Source organism: Mastacembelus armatus, chromosome 9, assembly GCF_900324485.2.
Source record: "Mastacembelus armatus chromosome 9, fMasArm1.2, whole genome shotgun sequence".
NCBI classification, from domain to species: Eukaryota; Metazoa; Chordata; class Actinopteri; order Synbranchiformes; family Mastacembelidae; genus Mastacembelus; species Mastacembelus armatus.
The window spans coordinates 11859699-11878455 of NC_046641.1; the positions used below are offsets into that span (position 1 = coordinate 11859699).

At 40.2% G+C, this 18757-nt stretch overlaps 1 protein-coding gene across 1 annotated transcript; it reads left to right on the forward strand.

The window, feature by feature from the left end:
• Positions 1-11400: 11400 nt before the first annotated feature.
• Positions 11401-18628, forward strand: poc5 (POC5 centriolar protein homolog (Chlamydomonas)). Its single transcript, XM_026322620.2, has 13 exons — positions 11401-11474; positions 11938-12021; positions 12208-12361; positions 13138-13245; positions 13421-13620; positions 14902-15078; positions 15324-15428; positions 15931-16110; positions 16676-16859; positions 17133-17269; positions 17464-17565; positions 18183-18353; positions 18461-18628. The coding sequence occupies exons 2-13, from the start codon at positions 11938-11940 to the stop codon at positions 18593-18595; spliced, it is 1737 nt and encodes a 578-aa protein (XP_026178405.1). The 5' UTR covers positions 11401-11474; the 3' UTR covers positions 18596-18628.
• The last annotated feature ends 129 nt before the right edge of the window (positions 18629-18757 follow it).

The following is an 18757-nucleotide window of genomic DNA, read 5'->3' on the forward strand; positions in this document are numbered from 1 at the left end:
GGCAAGAGGGGTAAATGTAAGCTGACAGGGTGATTGCAGGAATGGTAAGATCAGCGGGTCTTGAGATGCAGCAGGGAAGAAAACTCTTGAGTCTGCAGTCACCACAGGAGATAATCCACAATGGTTGTAGCAATCATCGACCAGGCTAAAAAAAAATGGGGGAAGGGAAACAGACAGACATAAAAAAAAAGAACATGCAAGGGGAAGGGCAGAGGAGACATCAGAGAAAGGAGAAAGAAAGTAAGAGAGGGACATGTTCATCAGATAGTGTTCACTACACCCGTAACCATCCCACACAAAGAGGTGACACCACCGACACCACATTCCCTCTTTAATCATTTACTCACTGTTCTCTAAGGCCTTCTTAATCATTTGGAGTAATGTGAGGAAACAGGCGTTGGTTGTGTATCTCTTTTTTAAAATTCATTTTTAGGGGCATCCACCTTGGTCTGTATTTCATGAGCTGGCCTTAGTTTTGAAAAGATGAGCGTTTTAAACAGAAATGCTGAATCTGCTGACTCATGATCAGCTCTGAGAAACAGAGGCTAATAAACAAGGTTCTGCCCGAAATCAATTTGCCCACAGTAAAGAGCTGGTTTATTGTAATAAGAGCACCGATCCAACCGGAACGGCGCTGTCATATTTAATCCATTCAAACAAAAGAGGAAAAGAGAAATGGTCATGAGCAGATATATGCACACAAATACAGGGACATACACATACAATACCTATTCCTTAAGCCCTTTATGTTTGTGTCGTTTTTGTCTATTTAGCACCACAATTAGGTCAATGCAACATGAAAAAATACAGACATACACTGTCTCACACACCCAAACGTCATGCCCATATGTGAGTGTGTGTGCACCCAGCATGGATGGGGAAGCCCTTTCCCATGTTGGCGGGCCAGTGCTGCAGGGAGGGAGACCCTAGTCTAACAGCACAAATGATGAAACACGATTTAATGTGAGTATTCAAACTGTGATCCACAGTTCATCATCACACTGTCTCCAAAGGCACATTCTGGCCTGTTAATTCTATAATCTGTCATAGCAGAGATACAATAGATTAAAAAAAAAAGATAGATAAAGTATCTATCTATCCATCTATCTATCTACAAAACCATTTTTAAAAAATTACAAAATCACTGAGAAATTTAATCAATTAAATGGGAAAATCCTAAATTGCTTACTTAAGGTAAATATTAAGGTGTCATTAATACTTGTAAATAAAAATATAGTGCATATTTAGAAGTAAGGTGGGGATCATCACAACTGTCAAATGTGTGTGCGTGTGTGTGTGTGTGTGTGTGTGTGTGTGTGTGTGCGTGTGTACTTGTGTGTACGTGTCTATGGACTATCTGTATCATAACTCTATTGAAATAAGGACACTGGCTGGTAAGGGTTGAGGTGAGGCATATAGGCATGATGGTTAAGGTTAGCCATCAGGGAATGCATTTTGTCAATAAGTGTTCTCACAAGCAAGACGTGTGTGTCTGTCTGTGTGTGTGAGGTCAGACTTGTCCAGTGTGAGCAGTTCCTGTGTGTCTACGAACTGCTCACCACAGCTTCTAATGAACACTGAAGCCTTGTCAGGAGGGTGCAAATCACTGGGGCAGCTCCTGCTCCCATAATGCAATTTTACCATGCAAAATGACACTGCTGATTCATGGTGACTCTACTAATCCTGTTTGGCTCGTTGGATGACAATCAGTGCTTATGAGTGCACTCCTTTGCACTTCGACGATCATTTTTTTAATACCAGCATTTACACTAGTGGTGACTCAGATATTGTCCTAAGGATGATTCATAATGTAATCTTTTTAGCAGCCTGTTTTCTTTGTTCAAAAGCAATTGTTCTGAATCATTGGTGAGCTTTACATTACAAGGGGTTAACGTGATCAATTGCATCATTTTGTATAACAGTGATCACTGCAGAATATTCATATCTTTCAAAAATCCTAAATTAGAATTATAGGGTTTCTCCAAACTGTTTTTTTTTTCTGGGCTTGGCCCATTACAGTTTGTCGACTATCACACACATTTTTACTTAAAATGAGCATGCACACATACAAACCAGCAAAAAAGGGTGCATCCTGGTGGTGCCTGCCTGTCAGAGAATTAATGGAGTGTATAGTGAGGCCTGCTGTCAGTTGTGATGAAGCTCAGAGGACAACCGAGCACACAGACAACCAACCTCACCTGACCGCAGCTGACGAGACCCTGACAGCACAGAAAGGCTGAGCAACGGGAGCAATCACAGTCAAACCGGCTAACAACCAGCACTTCCAAACAATGCTCTCTACCACCTCCCATCATTTTCAGGTTTTCCCTATAACATCTATTGTTTCTCCTGAGTCCTGTTTGGGAGATAATGTTCATTCTTTCTTCTCCCTGGTGCTTTTGCCAACTTATACTCTTCACCCAAGCCCCAATATCAGTCAAGACATTGCTAGTTTTAAAACCACTAGGCTTCTCAAACTGTCAATCTTTATCAATGTCCTCTAATTATTTATCATTACCTATGTTCATTTCACAGCATTATCACATGATGAGAAAACTGGAGCATTGGAACTTATAACCATATGGTGCCTAAGGGTAGAGCTGCAATGTACAACTAGAATAAAGAAACTAAATATAGGGTGCATACACCAATGCTGTGAACCATGAGAGAATAGCTGAAAATAGGTTTTGCTCTGGCAATACCTCTTGTCTGTATGATGGATAGTGGCCCTGCTTTCCTTAAACCTCTTTAAAATAACCCTCTTTAAAACACTATGTCAAGTATCACTTGGCCCCAGATTTCCTCTTTTATGAACAGAAAAAAACAAATGAAGAAATTAAACCTACAGGAGTTTGGGACATATATTCAACCCAGAACAACCAGTTTGGGAAAAGTAAAACAAAAAATCTTGCTTTTTATTGGGTCTGTTTGACTAACCTGGTTTATTTTGGCACTCTTTTCTTTGTGTATCATGAATCATTAGTTAAAACTGACACAGCAATGAAGCTAGTAATGACCATTTTGAGTAATTACACAATAATACTGTATATAGAAAGACCCTAAAACATAATGAAACAGTACAGATCAGCAGTTGTCTTTGTTAACATGACTGCTGTCAGTGATCGACCTTGAGTTCAGTGGTCACCAAAGAGGTGGGTATTGGCATCCAGGTTGTCAGAACAATTTGTAAAAAATCAATTCTGTCTACACTTAATATTTTTCACAAGAATTTAAAGGAAAATCAATAGTGCTCTTTTTTTTTTGGCTGAGTGCAATAGTCCAGACACTGGTGCTTGCAAAGTACAAAAAAAGATCATGATGTAAAACAATGGCGGCAACAGTGTTTTATGTTTTTTTACAGCCACTATTCTTAGTGCAATAAAGGCTGTAATAAATTCATGGTGGTTGTGGCTTTGCTGAAATATCACATTTCTGCCCTTCTCTGTTATTTTTAAATATCATTGAACTAGGTTTACAGTCTCTGTACCTTGCTCCATGATAAACTCAAATTATTTCTATCTCAGTCAGGTTTGACGTGTTAGTGCTCTGCTCTTTCAAAGACGTGCAAGCGCAGCCATGTGACTGCTTATTTGTTTAATTAGAACTAGAAAGAACAGGTCCAATCTCAAAGTGGACAGAGCCAAATGTAATCCCATCAAAAACAGAGAGCCCATGACCTCATCTGGAAGGCAGAGGCCCAGCCAGCCCAGGACGTCTTCTGTTAGGAGATTTCATCAGACACTGATGCTATTACTGACTGAGTGGAGAGGGAAGACAGGATGAGAGATGGAGCTGGTGGTGGGGGGAGGACAGGAGAGTATCAATAACAGAATATGTGGTGGCTGGTTAAAAAGAACATAAACACACAGAAAGAAAACGGTTCTGAAAGGCAAAAGAACTGTTTAACGATGAAAATGTAAAACAAATCATGTCACACCTACTTACCATAAAAACTTCAAAAGCACAACTGATTGCATGCTACATCATACAGATAAATGGATATGTCTGTGTAGATGTAAAATGAAGCTGCAGCAGGTTGAAGTCTATCTTTCCTACAATTTATATCTAGCACTGTTCATATTCCTTTGGCCTCCAATCCCTTAGGTGTTGAGGTTAGCTGAGGAAAGGAATTCCCATCTGTATAACATCATGAATCTCCTTTTCTTTACTTAAAAAATAATAAAGGATACAGAATGCATGTGTTCAGGAAAATGTGCACAAAGAGCACACTGCAAATCTATTTAAATCCTAATATGCTACATAATATTTAAAAAAAAAAACCTATTACGAGCTAAAGAGCTACAGAGATGGATGCTGTTTCTTTTGCTTTTTTTTATGTCAGGCTAATGTCTATTTGCTCTCCTTTGTGGTCTCCCTGCCTTGTCAAACCTCACTGCTGACACAACACAGTACTCACATATGAGATCAAATATTATGTGCCACCACTGTCTGGTGCAGATCTTTTGTGTGACGGTGATGCACTAACAGCCATTAGGCAAGAGACGCAATCTGCGGCACATTTACTGGTGATTTTTGTTAGCAATTAATTATTCAGTTTGTCAAAGTGTGTCTTGTGCTGTGTGCTGTTTGCATGTGTGTGTGTGCATTAAATTCACAATGGTTGTCAATAGTCACAGAAAAAATAAAAAAAAACAGCAATCAGTCTCCAGTCCCTTACATAACATTTCATGCTATTCAAGCAGACAAAATGATTCTTTGATTCCTCTATTTACATTCACATGTAAACAAGATGCACAAACAGAATCGTTTCTAAAACTCTTCCTACTTTCTACAACATCATCACTGGGACAGTGCATTTGTATTTTGAGCTGTTTCTGCTCTTCAACAAGGAAACAATGGACTAGAAAATGTCTTCCTCTTAAAATAGCTTAAGTGATGCTGCATAAACTTTAGGAAAACAAAGAAAATTACAGGTCAGTGGACACTTGAGTTGGAGATGTTGCTGAATGTGGAGAAGGGGCATTCTTAATCATAATGAGAAGTGGGCCAAGTGATTTCATTTTGCGACGTTTAATCGCCTCGTTTTATCCCCCACCTTTACTGTTAACTCAGCTGGACCACTACAGCAGCCTTCAGACTGCAAACAGAGCACTTTGCTACATGTTTCCAGTTGACCGGCTGTGTGCCTGTCAATCGCTCGTTGCCTCTTGAGGTGCAATTCACGGATGAGTCAGTTGCTTGTTCCCGCATCCTCTCCTCTTTTTGGCAGCAGTGCATAGTGCTTTAACTGCCCCGGGGCAGGTGGCTGAATTGCAGTACAGCATGAACAGTCCTCAGCAAATAACCCCAAACTTTCCTTACATGCCAAGGACAAGTATTTCACTTAAACCCTGCTACTGAATAAAAGATGAGTGAACTACGAGCTCCAGTCAGTGATATTCATAAACCAGCCACCTACAGTAAAGGCTACAGACAGACCTTACTCACAGACCATTTATACTAAAATGTACACAATGAATCCACAGAAAGTCTTATGTCACCCAAAAATAATGAACTGAATTCCACAAATAAAAACCTACAGCAACTGAAACTCCATCCCTTGTTTATCAGTTCTTATGCTTGTAGCTGCTTTTACCTAATGATGCCAGTTTCTCTGTATTTCTGCAGGAGGCAAGAAAAAAAAAGATGCATGCCTTGGAACAACCCCAACTTTTAACAAATGATTCACAAACTTGTGAATAAATAATGAGGTTCCCAACCTCGATCTTAGTTGGAGATATCATCGGAAAGATGCGTGTGAATCAACAATATCACATTGTTCCTTCAGCTGAATATATGCGACTGAAACTGAAAATATAGAGTCTTTCTAACTCTGAAGTGTTACACAAATAACATGTTTTCAGTGGGGGGAAAAAAGTCATTACTTACCTTCAGTTATGGCGAGAAGAGTGGACTGAGCTGATATTTAACCATTGCATCAGACTCTGCCTTCGCTTTATGCAGGAAAAAAAAAAATTCTCGTGGGCTTTTTTGTTGTAAAATAGGATCAGAGGTAATTGCCAGCGCACGACAATGTTTTTTTTTTTTCTCGATGCAGTCCTCTCTCGCTGCAGCACTTCGGAAAAGGGAGAGAGCCAAAGAGAGAGACGCTGGGAGCAGGGAGGGAGGGGAGAGAGGGAGCAGTGTAATCAATAATTGTATTTCATTGAGTGATGCGGGTAATTCCGTCTGATAGAACAATCTAGTTAGGAGACTGAGTGACGTGAAACACCGCGACGCATGAATGCTAAACAGATGGGAAAGGTCTAATGTACGCACAGACTACAGCGGGCGACTTGGTGCTTTCGTCCATCCTGTCATCCTGTTCAGTATGAATGTGAGCAATGGCTTTTGGTTTGAGTCAAGGGGAAGAGTTAAAGCATGATGGGCCTCTGGGTGAAGGCGAAAGTTAGTCGTTCAGGTTTAAAAAAAAAATCATGCAAAATCGAAAAGTTTGTGACTTTTTTCGTACATGTGAGTTGCGAGGTTTGGACTGAATCCAGTGCATTTCAGTGCGTCCAAATAGCAGACTTCAACTTCGACCATAACCGCTTTCATAAAAGTCGAGCTGTCTAGGAGCTCACCTTGTTATGCGGAGTGAGCTGTCCGTGGTTCTGAGCTACAACTGAGCGTGTCGGCGTCCCGGGTGCGCATGGTGCGCCTGGTTCGGGTGTTGCTGCCATAAAGGTGAAAACACTTTAACCATTGTGCACAGTCTCCAGTTCTCTGAAGGTGCATGTTTAAAAGTCTTCTCTGCAGAGTCGCAAGAGTCCCTCTGTAAGTTATTAGTCAGCTGTGATATATTATCAAAAAAGCAAAAGCCTACTATCCAATTCCAATCTCTCCACCAGTGCCCTCTATTACTTGTCTCCATAGCTTGGGGTTCCTATGGTTCAGATAATATGTAGCCCTATACAAACTACCTTTATTCTTATTTACAGCATATTTTTTTCATTTACACTCCACTGAGTTTAATTTGACAGCATCAAGTAACCTGTGCAGTAAAGACCTTGATGCAATTTCAGAGCAATAACGCACTTTCACTCCTGTTATGCCTGCAAATTATGATTTATAACTACTGACTAGAAGCATTCAAAGATTTTACATTCCTGTTGCAATAATTGTGTAACCTAACAGGCTCTTAGAGAAAACCTAGGCTCTTTAGGTGAACTGTGAGACAGTGACTGCTTGTATTGTTAGACCCACTGAAACCTGCAAGTGTTTCCTGGAGAAAGTGAGAGAAGGGGGAAAAACAGTGACAGACTGATGCAAGCACAGGGACATTCAGTCTTGTCGTATCCACATCATCAGCGCCTGTAATCTACACCAGCACCACCACTGCAGAAGTGACTACCCGCAAGCTCTTTGATGTATTCCACCCTGTCCATCTGTTTTGTTATTCGCATTTTAGAAAAACTGCATCTCAATTGCTGCATGTTAAAATGCCGTACATGTAGAAAATGCAGTTAACAGTATACGGTCCAGTTGTGCAGTTGCTTACTGAGTTTAAACACCATACTATGGATGGCTGGCATTCTCTGTGGTCATACATTTAGCACAAATGATTCTGAATAGGACTGTAAATGATGCATACAGTGTGCACAGAACACAAAAAGCATCCAAGGACACACGCAGACAAACATGCACACACTCACAAGTGCACAAACAAAAAGAAAAGCATCTATCTTTTTCCTCTGAATTTGATGATTCACAGAAGCAGTGACCTGGGTCCTGGGACACTCTCTACTTTTGATTCAGAGTTTGGAGACAACCCCCTCCCTCAAGCCATGAGACTCCATTTATTACTGCTGGAGAGCTGAGGAGCACTTAGCTTAATGTGCGGGACAGTAGGATGACCCTCACACTCACAGACACAGACACACACATACAGACACACACACACAGTCCATTGTGCATGCCAATGCTTTATTTCTTTCTTCCCTTCTAAGATTTAAACATCTTTGTCACAGAACGATGCACACAAGGAAGAAAGAGTTTCAAGAACTTCAGTGCATTTTTGTTGTCGTGAAAATACTATATTTTTTTCCATTTCCCAGAGCTTGCTGACTGGAGGATTACACATATGAGGAAAAGCTGTCACGTTAAAGAATTCCTATCCTGTGTTCAGTAAATGTAGAATATTGGATGTAGGTGATGTGAAAGTGATACTATTTGTACTAATATGGTGCTGCTGGCCAAGCAATTTGGGCATTCCTCCCATCTTCTCCATGTGTACTGCTTGTGTTGTACGACTTATATACAACATATGACTAGTATGTTATATACACCATTTTTGCACATTTTAACCAGATAAGTCCCATTGAGAGTAAAACCTCTTGTGTAAGGGAGACCTCGACATACAACACTGAATTTATAATAGAAGCATGCAGTTTGCTTTTTTCACACTGATTTTAAAATGTATGCTCTGTGTGGTATAATAGTTTAGGTTCTATATAAAAGATATTGTATGGCATGCATAAAACATGCCACATTCATAAGCTCAAAAACAGATGTTACTGCCAGCTTTTCTTAAGAAATTAAAAAGGAGGAGGTGGAATGAGAATGGAACAGCTGTCTGCTGCTGATCTTCATGTAGATTTTAACAACCAGATATGGACAGTGATGGTAATTGTTTGTGCCTTGTGGAGACAGAGGCTCAGGCTAACTGATTTAGTCTCTATCTATCCTCTCAGCCTGCACTCACCTGGTTGATCACTATATGCTGGACTCAGCATTTATCATACTGCATAGATGTTGCATAATAATAACATTATGCTGTGCTGTTCTCTCTTACCTGGTTGTTAATAATAAGTTATCTCAGTGTGAAAAATACCAACATGTGTTTACCAGTACTGGTGAATTCTGAAATCAAAACAAAAGGACGCTGGTGTCACTGATTGAGAAATGTGATGGATGAGCGTGGCCAAAGGGGGAAGTCCTGGTCCATCAAAATATAATTAAAACAAATTTGAAAACAGTGGGAAGCTATGAAAAAGTCTTTCTGGATTCCGGCAACATTGTGTTCAGGAAGAGGTCATCAAAAAAAATGGGTTGATAACATTACGATTGATGATAGCGCATTAGTTGTTGTCTTCAGGAATTATGGCTCTCTGTAAATATTTCTGACTAAGAATCGATCAAGGGCAGAAATGATTTTTGTTTACATGGCTTGAGTTTGTAATCGGCAGCTTCACAATGACAAAATAAAACACAGACACAAAACAAGAGGATTGGACTTAATACAATTTCAGAAATCTGTATAAATCTAAATATGTGTAAACGTAAAATACTATGAAAAAAAAAGTTCCTTAACAAAGTCAACTTGTATAAGCACAGAACATTATTTCCTAATTTCTGTTCTGTCTACCATTGCATAGTCCTGAAGAGTCTAACGTACCTGAGCTAAAATACCAGGGGGAAGAAAGTCAAATGGATTGTGATTATTGTCCTGGAACAGATTGAACAGGCTATGAGAGAAGAATGTGAGCTGAATTGCATTTCAACTCACAAACCCAGGTGCATTTCTTTTGCTGAAAGCAAGGTGAAATTTACAAAAGGGATCTATAAAGAAGGGTTTGAGGCAGAAATACTGGCTTTAATCTATCAACAGTTGCTCATTACCTTTGTCTGCTTCAAAAGGAAAACATTATACAGAGTGCCTACACAAGGGAGGTCTGCCACTATCTTAAACTCTGGTCTAAGTGGGTTGAATGCCAGGTAATAGCCAGTGCATTATTTCCATTTTCTTTGATGTGTTATATATATATATATAAGACAGATACAGTAAATATATTTTTAAAGCCTGGCCTACTATGCATGCTCAAACTCTGCAGTTGTCTCCAAGCACCATGCAGTGTTTATTAATAACCTACACAAAAAGCAGAAAACCATAGAAATTGAATTTGCAATTCTTTTAACCGTTGCATTCTTATTTATTGCGTAGAGCACCTTGGGCACAGTTGTGGCAAAGTGCTGTAAAAATAAATGTTGACTGATTGATTGACTGATTGATTGAACATCAATGGCACAAAAGAAAAGGTAGCAGACCTAACAAGCTAAGCTGGGATGACAGAAAGCAACCCTGTAAGAGAATGGTGATGAACACATCACCAAAACCTTTCAAAACATATGAATCATGTGCTCTGAAATGGAAATAAGTAATCTGGGAGCTACGACTTCCTGTCATTCAACAGGAAACCTCCACTCCCCACGGAGCAGCAAGGATTATCCTCAGTGCCTAAAACTTCTGGTTCAAATTCATAGTCTGCATCAGCTGTCAACACATGCAATAATAAAATTCATGCGTGTGTGTTTGTGTGTGTGTGTGTGTGTATGTCTATGTCCGTGTGTGTGTGCTGAAACATGTCTGCACCAGGCCTAGCTTGCACTAGCTGGTCATTCTGTTTATTTCTATGATATATTGAAATTAACTGTATCAGACTGAACCCTTGATTTCAGTGTTACACTTCAACACTTTGTGATCAAACTGCTGTTTCTGAAGAGATTACAGCTCTGTCACCGCTGACAATACCATGTATTCCCTGTTCTCAGAGTCCACCTGCAGGTCCTGACAATGCTGACAGGATACCTACGGACAGTAAAGTACTCCCAGCGTTCAGCCAGGTGGTGTCGAGGCCCCAGGCCAACAGTGCTGCTTGCAGCTCTGCCACGGCTGAGCGGGACCATATGTCTCCTCTGTGGAGTCTGTCCATGCCCAGAACTGCCAAGCTGTAGGCCTTAGCCACATATGTGTTTTAATACTGTTAATCACTAGATCTCAAGGGGTTAAGACACTGCTGTAATTCAGACTGTGAACCAATGCCTGTTCTGTGTTTTCTTAGATGAACATCAGAGAAATGGCCACAGGAAGATTTACAGGGTGGTGGTATTCCCCAAGGACTTACACCTTCTTTAGACAGGTAAATTTGCTTCTTTATGACAATAAATTAGATCATCTCTATGTAGCCAGATTACTGATAAAACTCACTTTGTTGACATTTTAATTAGTTAGATTAGACCATAAAATAACAATACACCCTTTTCATACACTGATATTTAAACCTAAAGCCTAATGATGCTTAACGTGTTAGCTTAAAGCTTAAAGCAAAAGTTGATCTATTATGTGATTTATTATTTCTCTTATGATCCTTTAAGTCCAAGTCCTAACTAAATGTCCTTCTGTTCTGCTACTGGCTGGCAAAATAAGTGTTAAGTAAACGAGACGACTTGCCCAAAATCACAGAAAACGCTTGCACGGTTAGATTTTATTTAGTTAGAGCAGCCAATGAACTTGGCGTTGTTCTGCTTCCCGTCGTCATGGAAACATTTCAGCCAATCAGAGACGATCTACAATGACCTTCTGAAACAGAAGCCAATCAGAGAGTCTGTCGTTAAAGAGTCAAACGGTTTGAAACGGCATAACAAGCGTTTTCTAACTGACGACAAGCCTGCAGAGATACTTAGGGTTAAAACAGGTAAACATCAAGTAATGTTAGTGCACATTGCCCATGTGGGTATGACTTCGTCATGTCGACGCAGTGAAACAGTTTGGTGTTGTTTTTGTGTAGTTTGTGGTCTTTTCTGACTTGCGTTTAAGTTAACGTTAGTCGTTTGCATTGTTTCCTTTAGCTCTCTGTTTCTCTATTTTTACACATCACTACGAGCACTTTAACGCCTTTCGTTTTGTCACCTTTTTTATGAGTACGCTGTGTTCTATATACATAACGCTATATATTGTAAATCAGAAATTATCTGGAGCATTTGGTCCTGTAAGATGCTCCTATGTACAGAAAACCTTAGCGTTAGCTACCGCTACGTGAACTCTTGGTGTAAATCCTCGTGTGGCTCTATAATAAATATTTTATGTTGATACATAAAGTAGGCTACGTAGCATTTCATTAAACCAGCGTTGTTCCAACTATGCACATTTTTGTCTAGATGTCCTCAGACGGAGAGGAAACAACCAGTCCTGTCCTGCCCAAGGACTCAGATCGAGGCAGTTCTGTGTCCTCTGAGTTGCAGGTGATGAAACACAAATGTACAGCTCTATTAAGTAGGATCAATTTAATGCCATTGTACCTGTTTACTTGTTTACTTTAATGTACTTCAATTGAAAAGCCTGTATATAACAGTGTCTTTGCTTCACAAAAGTGTTACAGCTTCAAGCCCAATGCTACATTTTGTTCATGTTGTTTAATGGATCAACAGGATGAGTATGAGGAGCTCCTCCGCTATGCTGTGATCACACCCAAGCTTGAGACACTCACCAGTGCTCATTTGCAGCGACTGAGCACCTCACATCTGTCTGCAGAAAGTCAGATCTCCCAGAGAAAAGATGACACAACATCAAAATGCCCAGCAGGTATCGTGGTTCCTCTCTTATGCAGGCCACATTCACAAAGACACGTCTCACTAAGCCTTTCAGACAGAAACACAATTTGAGCCTTTTCAGACACTACCCCCTCTGATTTATCATCTGTCAAAAAGGATTTGGCATCACAACATGGAAATGTAGTATCTGTTATCATCCTCATATTTTCAGGTTGTATACCAGTCTAGTCAGGATACATATGATAGCAGTCTGTTGGATTGTACCCACTATCTCTTTCCTCTATCATACCTACATATTCAACAGTCCATCAGCCCCATCCATTCCCAGCTCCAGCTGCAGCTCCCATTGGAGGTTTAGTGCTCTAACTGTCATGGAGAAATGCACAGGGATGTAAAAAGCAGACGGGTGGATTGGTAATGATCTTATGGCACTCTGCCTGTGCTGCTCTTTAAAGTGTAGGCTTTTTCTTCTCTCTGCAGGATTTAATTAAGATATTGACATAAATGTATTCCTGGACGAGGAGTCATGGTGCTCTTACTCAGCATTCTCAGCGTCACTTTTTCTAATCTCTATTTTGTTTTCCAACATTTTACTTTTGCCTTTAATTTTACTCACTTATTACATTTGAGCATTTTAGCAACATTTCCTTTTGTATCTATTTATCATTGTGCCTTCCCTGTGTTTTTCCTTGCCCATGTTCCCCTTTTTGTTTTTCATTTTTAATTGTTTATTTATTTTGGTGTAACACCTGGTTTTCCTTGCCAGGACATCAATAAAGTGTCTATGTATGTATCTATCTATCTTAGATGCCACCACTGAAGCTGAGGATGGGAGACATTCTAGCAGGAGTGGGAGATCTTCACAGGCCTCCCCTGTAATAGTTGAGCCCTCAACACACTCTAGAGCCTCTCATGGTAAATTGAATTAAAAAGACACATATTTATGTGTATTATCTAGTTGGGTATTAATTTCTATCAATATCAAATCTGCTTAGAAATACCATTACCATCTAGTTGCAATCTTGTGTCATTTTCTAGTGATTATCTGTCTGTTAGTGGTTGTGTTTTCTTTTCCCCCTTTATATTTCAGCTAAAGATATGGCTGGTCGGACATCTAGCAGGGCGTCGGTGCTCTCAGACCCTGCTTCAGACAGGATACAGACAGTGTCTGATAGGTCTCGGCCAAACAGCCCAGAACCCCTGGAGTCCGCTGTGACAGAATTGTTTATCTCAGAGGAGAACATAAGCAGGATGGAGAATATTCTCAACACGTGGAGCAACAACCTAAAGGTTAGTCAGTTTCCTCATGCTGTAGAACTGTCCTGCTGCACTCATTCAGTTTAATGGCTTTTATTTACTGTCTGCTTGAGAGCTGGTCATAAACCATGTAGGGCTCTGACAAAGTGGAAAAATAACTACGTTAATGTACACCGCATACAATAGCAGTGGTGTATTTTGGGCTTCATTTAACTCCAAGTCCATTTAACTTTCTGTTTGCACTTCAGCAGTTTAGAGTGAAATAAACCTAAACCTGTCAGGTAGGTTTATCCTAATATATTGAATTTATTAAACTAAGTGGTTCATTTAATATGAAAAACATGTATTTTAATCATTTAAAAGTTTTACACCATGAAAATCTGTGGTAAAACACATTGTGAAGAACAATCTAAAAAGCAAATTATTAAATTGTGTGTTATAGTACTTCATGCAACAGAAAAAATACACAGTGGGAAAGCTAAAATGTTCTAAAATATTGGCTTTTCATGTTGTTAATCTCAGATGCTACATGTATTAAATGATAATTATAAAATACAAAAATGTGTGAGTGAAATAAATGAGAATATTAGATTCACATTGAAATTTCTCATATTCTTGTAATTAGAAATCCAGAATGAAATGAATTCAATTGAATAAATGCTGTGGTCCAAGTCTAGGAAGAGGTCAGAGTTTATAAGGGGAATGTAAAGTGTCTGAGTCTGAAGAACGCTCTTTGAATGGGGTGACAGCTCTACTACCCCTCATGGAACCACTGACCTTTTAATTGTGTCTGCCAGTTGGGAGGAGGTGGATGGCTTCATGTGGGATCCTTCCTGTCCTTTTCCTCTGACATTCTACTGCTCATTCATGGTTTGCCGATGACAAGCAATGACCTGCTAAGCAGTGCTTATAAAATTTAACCTAGGGAAAGGCAGTACAGAACCATAGATTTATGTAAATGATGTTGGCATTTCTGATACTGATAGAATTGGTTGTTTCTTAGCCAGTGTTACAATAAATGTTACAATCAAAGAAAAGGTAAAGCTGTTGTTTTACTTTCCAGATAAACCCATCAGCCACACCAGAACTGTAAACAAAATTCTACATTCATTAAGGTTTTCCAGAAATTAATCTAACAAAATTTAGCTTGGGATTAAATCTTGAAGGTTCTTCTATTTTGCTGGGTCTTCTATTTTTAGTGGACCTGTTTAAATTAAAAAAAAAAAACATCTGGAAGTGTGTGTATATTTTGTTCATGTTGACCACAGCAGTGTAATGAACACATGACTGTCCCACCCTATTCTCCCTAATTAGTCAAATGTGCTGATGGAGCTACGGAAGTGGAAGCTGTCCTTTGTGGAGCAACACAAGCTGGAGATGAGGAAGGAGAGGGAGAGGTGTGCAGCCCAGACAGATGGCCTAAAGGCAGAGCTAGACAGCTTAAAGGGGCTGCTTCACACCTACGAAACTTCCAACCAGAGAAAAGATGAGGTAACTACATGTGTATTTATTTGCTTTCTCAAGTACCTAATGTGCTGGTTGTACTAGGTACCTGAGATTTGATTTCCAGACATTTCTATTGTTAGAAAATTTGACTGGGTGGGCTTAATTCGTGCTGAAGCTGTCAGACTTTATCTTTTCCTCACTTGCCCATTTAGCACTCAGTGGAAATAAATGAGGAACGCCATGTCTGTTTTTTAGTCTGACAGTTTGTTGAGTGATTTGTCTTCTCTCAGGTAATTGTGAACCTGAGCCGGGTGCTGGACAGACAGAAACAAAAGCTTGAAAAGATGAGGGCCTTCACCCACTGGAGACTTCAACACACTGAGGCTAAAGAAGAGGTATACAAATCACAATGTGGCTTTTCCCGCTGGATGAAGATTTGTATAGAATGTAAAATAGTTCTTTGGATAATAAGTGCTGAATGATTGAAATTGATGAAAACACTTTTGTACAGACAATAATAAACAAAAATGTGCATTCAACAGCAACGTCACATCTGTTTCAATCACATAGTATACTTTTTCATTTACTTATTTTTATATGTGGGTAATCTGCTGGGAAATTTATGTAAAAATGTATCTTAATGTTTCTGGATTCCTGTCAGTACAATTTAACGGTTTATGCAAATGTTCAGTCTCTGCATGAGTTACCGACCGACAAATAACCATGGCACTTTCACTCATGTTAACATAAATGGCTGTTCATGGCATTTCTTTAGGTTAAGTGGAGTTACACAGAAAATGCACCACAAGAGACAATGTATTACAGCTGCACAAGAATGAATTATGGATGCAATTACTTGTTTCTGAATGTTTTCATGGTTTTGTCATTCCATGTCAGGCTCATGCTGCTCAGGTAGCACAGCGGCACTACAATTTGCAGCTAAAGAAGAAGGTGTGGCTGGGTTGGCACTCTCTGGTCCAGAAACACTGGAAGGTCCAGGTGGAGCGGGCTTGCCGTGCGAGGGCTGAAGAGGTCTGTGGCCGCCTGTCTACAGAGTATGAGGCCAAGTTGTCAGAGGTAAATATGTGGATGAAGGACACACATATATATGTCTATCTATGAAGGGGTGAAACAAAAATCAGCCTTCATGAAACTAATGGAAAGAGGAAAGTGGAGACAAAAAGATCAGCTTATGATTCAAACTCTACCACCTCATCTGTCAAACATGGCGGTGATTCTCTCTTAGAAATGGAAGTGACACCACTTGAATTTATTGATTGTTTCACTGCTGATGGAAGCAACAGGGTGAATGTAGAGGTATTCGGGTATATTCTGTGTACCCAGACTCAGCTAAATGCATCAAAACATATTGAGTGACATTTCATCATTCAGCAGGACAATACTCCTAAACCCACAGCCAAAGCAAGCAGAGAGTTTCTTTAGGGTGAGAAGGTGGGAAATGATTTTGCTTGACTTGTGTGTATCTGTCAATTTACTATTAAACCCTTAACCTTTGGGTGCTTTGTGTTAAGGAGTTTTCATGTCAATGTAGAAAGAACTTGTGTGCAAGAGAGAAATTGAAGAAACATCAGGTGGTGTTGGCAGTATGACTGATTCTTTCTGTGCTGTCTTCTTTCCACAGCACTGTGAGGCTATAGAGAAGGCCCAGGCAGAGATTCAGAGACTACACCTAGAGCGCGAGCGCTATGAGGAATCTATGAAGAAAGCCTTTATGAGAGGTGTATGTGCTCTCAACATAGAGGCTTTGAGCATGTTCCATGCTACAGAGGGACGGCCAGAGCAACTTCCAGTTCATGACCAGCATGGTCTGTAACAGAAAAACCACTCAGACCTATTTTTAGAGAGTATCTTTTTAAACAACTAGCTCATTAAAAACTGTTAACCGCATCACAGACTCCATAAATGTTGTTTAGTGGCTGATCTAAAGGAATGATAAATGAGTTGAGTGCTGACTGAGGGAGGGGCCAATGAGATTGTATGTATAACAGAGTAAATCAAGTATTTATTGTACACTGGTATCCCGTCCTGGGAATATCCCCCTACTCTCCACTGACTTTTTTTTTTTTTTTTTCATACAGATCTTCTGCCTCCCCAGGATGACACTGCCTCTGCTACACTGGCTCAACTTCATCCATATCCAGTCTCTTCCTCACGGTTCAGCCCAGTGCACTTTGACCACCCGGACCCTGCCTCCCACAGTGAAGCTGACAATATGGTGAGACAATTTCTAATGAAAGGTTCTTCTCAAAGCTGCTTTTGTAGTTGCATAATTTGTCTTTAGATTGTTTTGTAATCTTCACTTGGTTGTAATGTACATGCCACTAAAACACAAGTAGTCGTAATGTGTTTTTATTGACTTCCTCTAAATCCCACTCGTGTTCCTGTTTTTACTGATTTCTTTTTCCTCAGGTGGGCTCTGGTGCCCCCATGTCCAGGTCAGAGATATTCGCCCCCCACACAGTCGTGCACAGTTCACTCCCACTTGGAGGAACTGCAACTTCCCAAAAGCAGGTTAGCCTTAGTCATGTAGATCTATAGTTTCTTCAGAATTACTTACGTTTTGTAGAAAGAAATACTTGTGTGTCGTTGCTGCATATACAATATTCAGAATCAGAAACAGAATGAGCTTTATTGCCAAGTGAGTGTGCACACACACACAAGGAATTTGTTTAGGTCCGGGGGGGTACTCCAGTGCAAACAGACATAAATACAAATGCTACAAAGGGTCAAACAGTAAACATAAATGCTACAAAAAACTGAGAAAAATGCACAGATAACCTGAGAAACAGGATGAAAGGGGAACTAATTGGTGTGCAAAGCGCAAAAAGGTGCAAGTGTCATAGTGCAGGTGGTGGAAGGGAATGGTGGAGAGCTACGAGTTTAAGAGTTGGATGGCCTGAGGGAAGAAGCTTCCTTTGTGCCAGGCTGTCTTGATGTTTGGAGCTCTGAAGCGCCGGCCAGACGGTAAGAGCTGGAAGAGGTGGTGACTCGGGTGGGTGGCGTCCAGAGTGATTTTCCGAGCTCTTTTTCTCACTCTGGAGGTGAACAGGACTTGGAGGGTGGGTAGGGTAACACCGATGATCTTCTCAGCGGTCCGAACTGTTTATACCTTACGTTCATTGTTTCAGGTCAGTGGTCGTGTTGTCACAGCAAGTCAGCAAAAACCATCAAAGACTGTAACAGCTCGCATCGCTGCACAACCTGACGTTGGTAAGGCTACACGTAGCAACCTCCAGGTGATGAGTGTGGCTCCGCCCATGAGTTCTGTAGTGGTTGAACGCCATCATCCAGTTACACAGGTAATGGTCCAGCATGCATCATTACATTATATCTGTGTGTATACTTTTACTTACATGAAGCTGGATAAAAAGAAGTTGTTTCTTATGTTTCTCTTTTATTCTTTCAGCTCACCATTGGTCAGGCCATGGCTGCTAAGTTTTCGCGCTCCTCCCAACAGGGCCACAGCTCCACCAGAGGCAAAAGCTCATCCAAATCACACACCAGCACGAGCCATGTACACTCTATTAAAGTAGTTGACTGACCACACCTAAACTAGATTTCAATTTCAACTCGTCCTATGCAAAAATCCTTAGAATAGTTACCATGACATTAGTTTTTACTCCAGTTTATGTTTAGATCTTGGAATAATAAGATCTTGCTCTTTAAATTTGAAGTGAGCATATAGCAGCTTTCATCCCTCAAT

Bases quoted from the DNA above. Each gene is read 5' to 3' on its own strand.
- poc5 (XM_026322620.2), top strand. From the start codon at position 11,938: ATGTCCTCAGACGGAGAGGAAACAACCAGTCCTGTCCTGCCCAAGGAC. The intron at 16,111-16,675 runs GTAAATATGTGG...TTCTTTCCACAG, and splicing joins ATGAGGCCAAGTTGTCAGAG to CACTGTGAGGCTATAGAGAA. The intron at 17,566-18,182 runs GTTAGCCTTAGT...TCATTGTTTCAG, and splicing joins CTGCAACTTCCCAAAAGCAG to GTCAGTGGTCGTGTTGTCAC.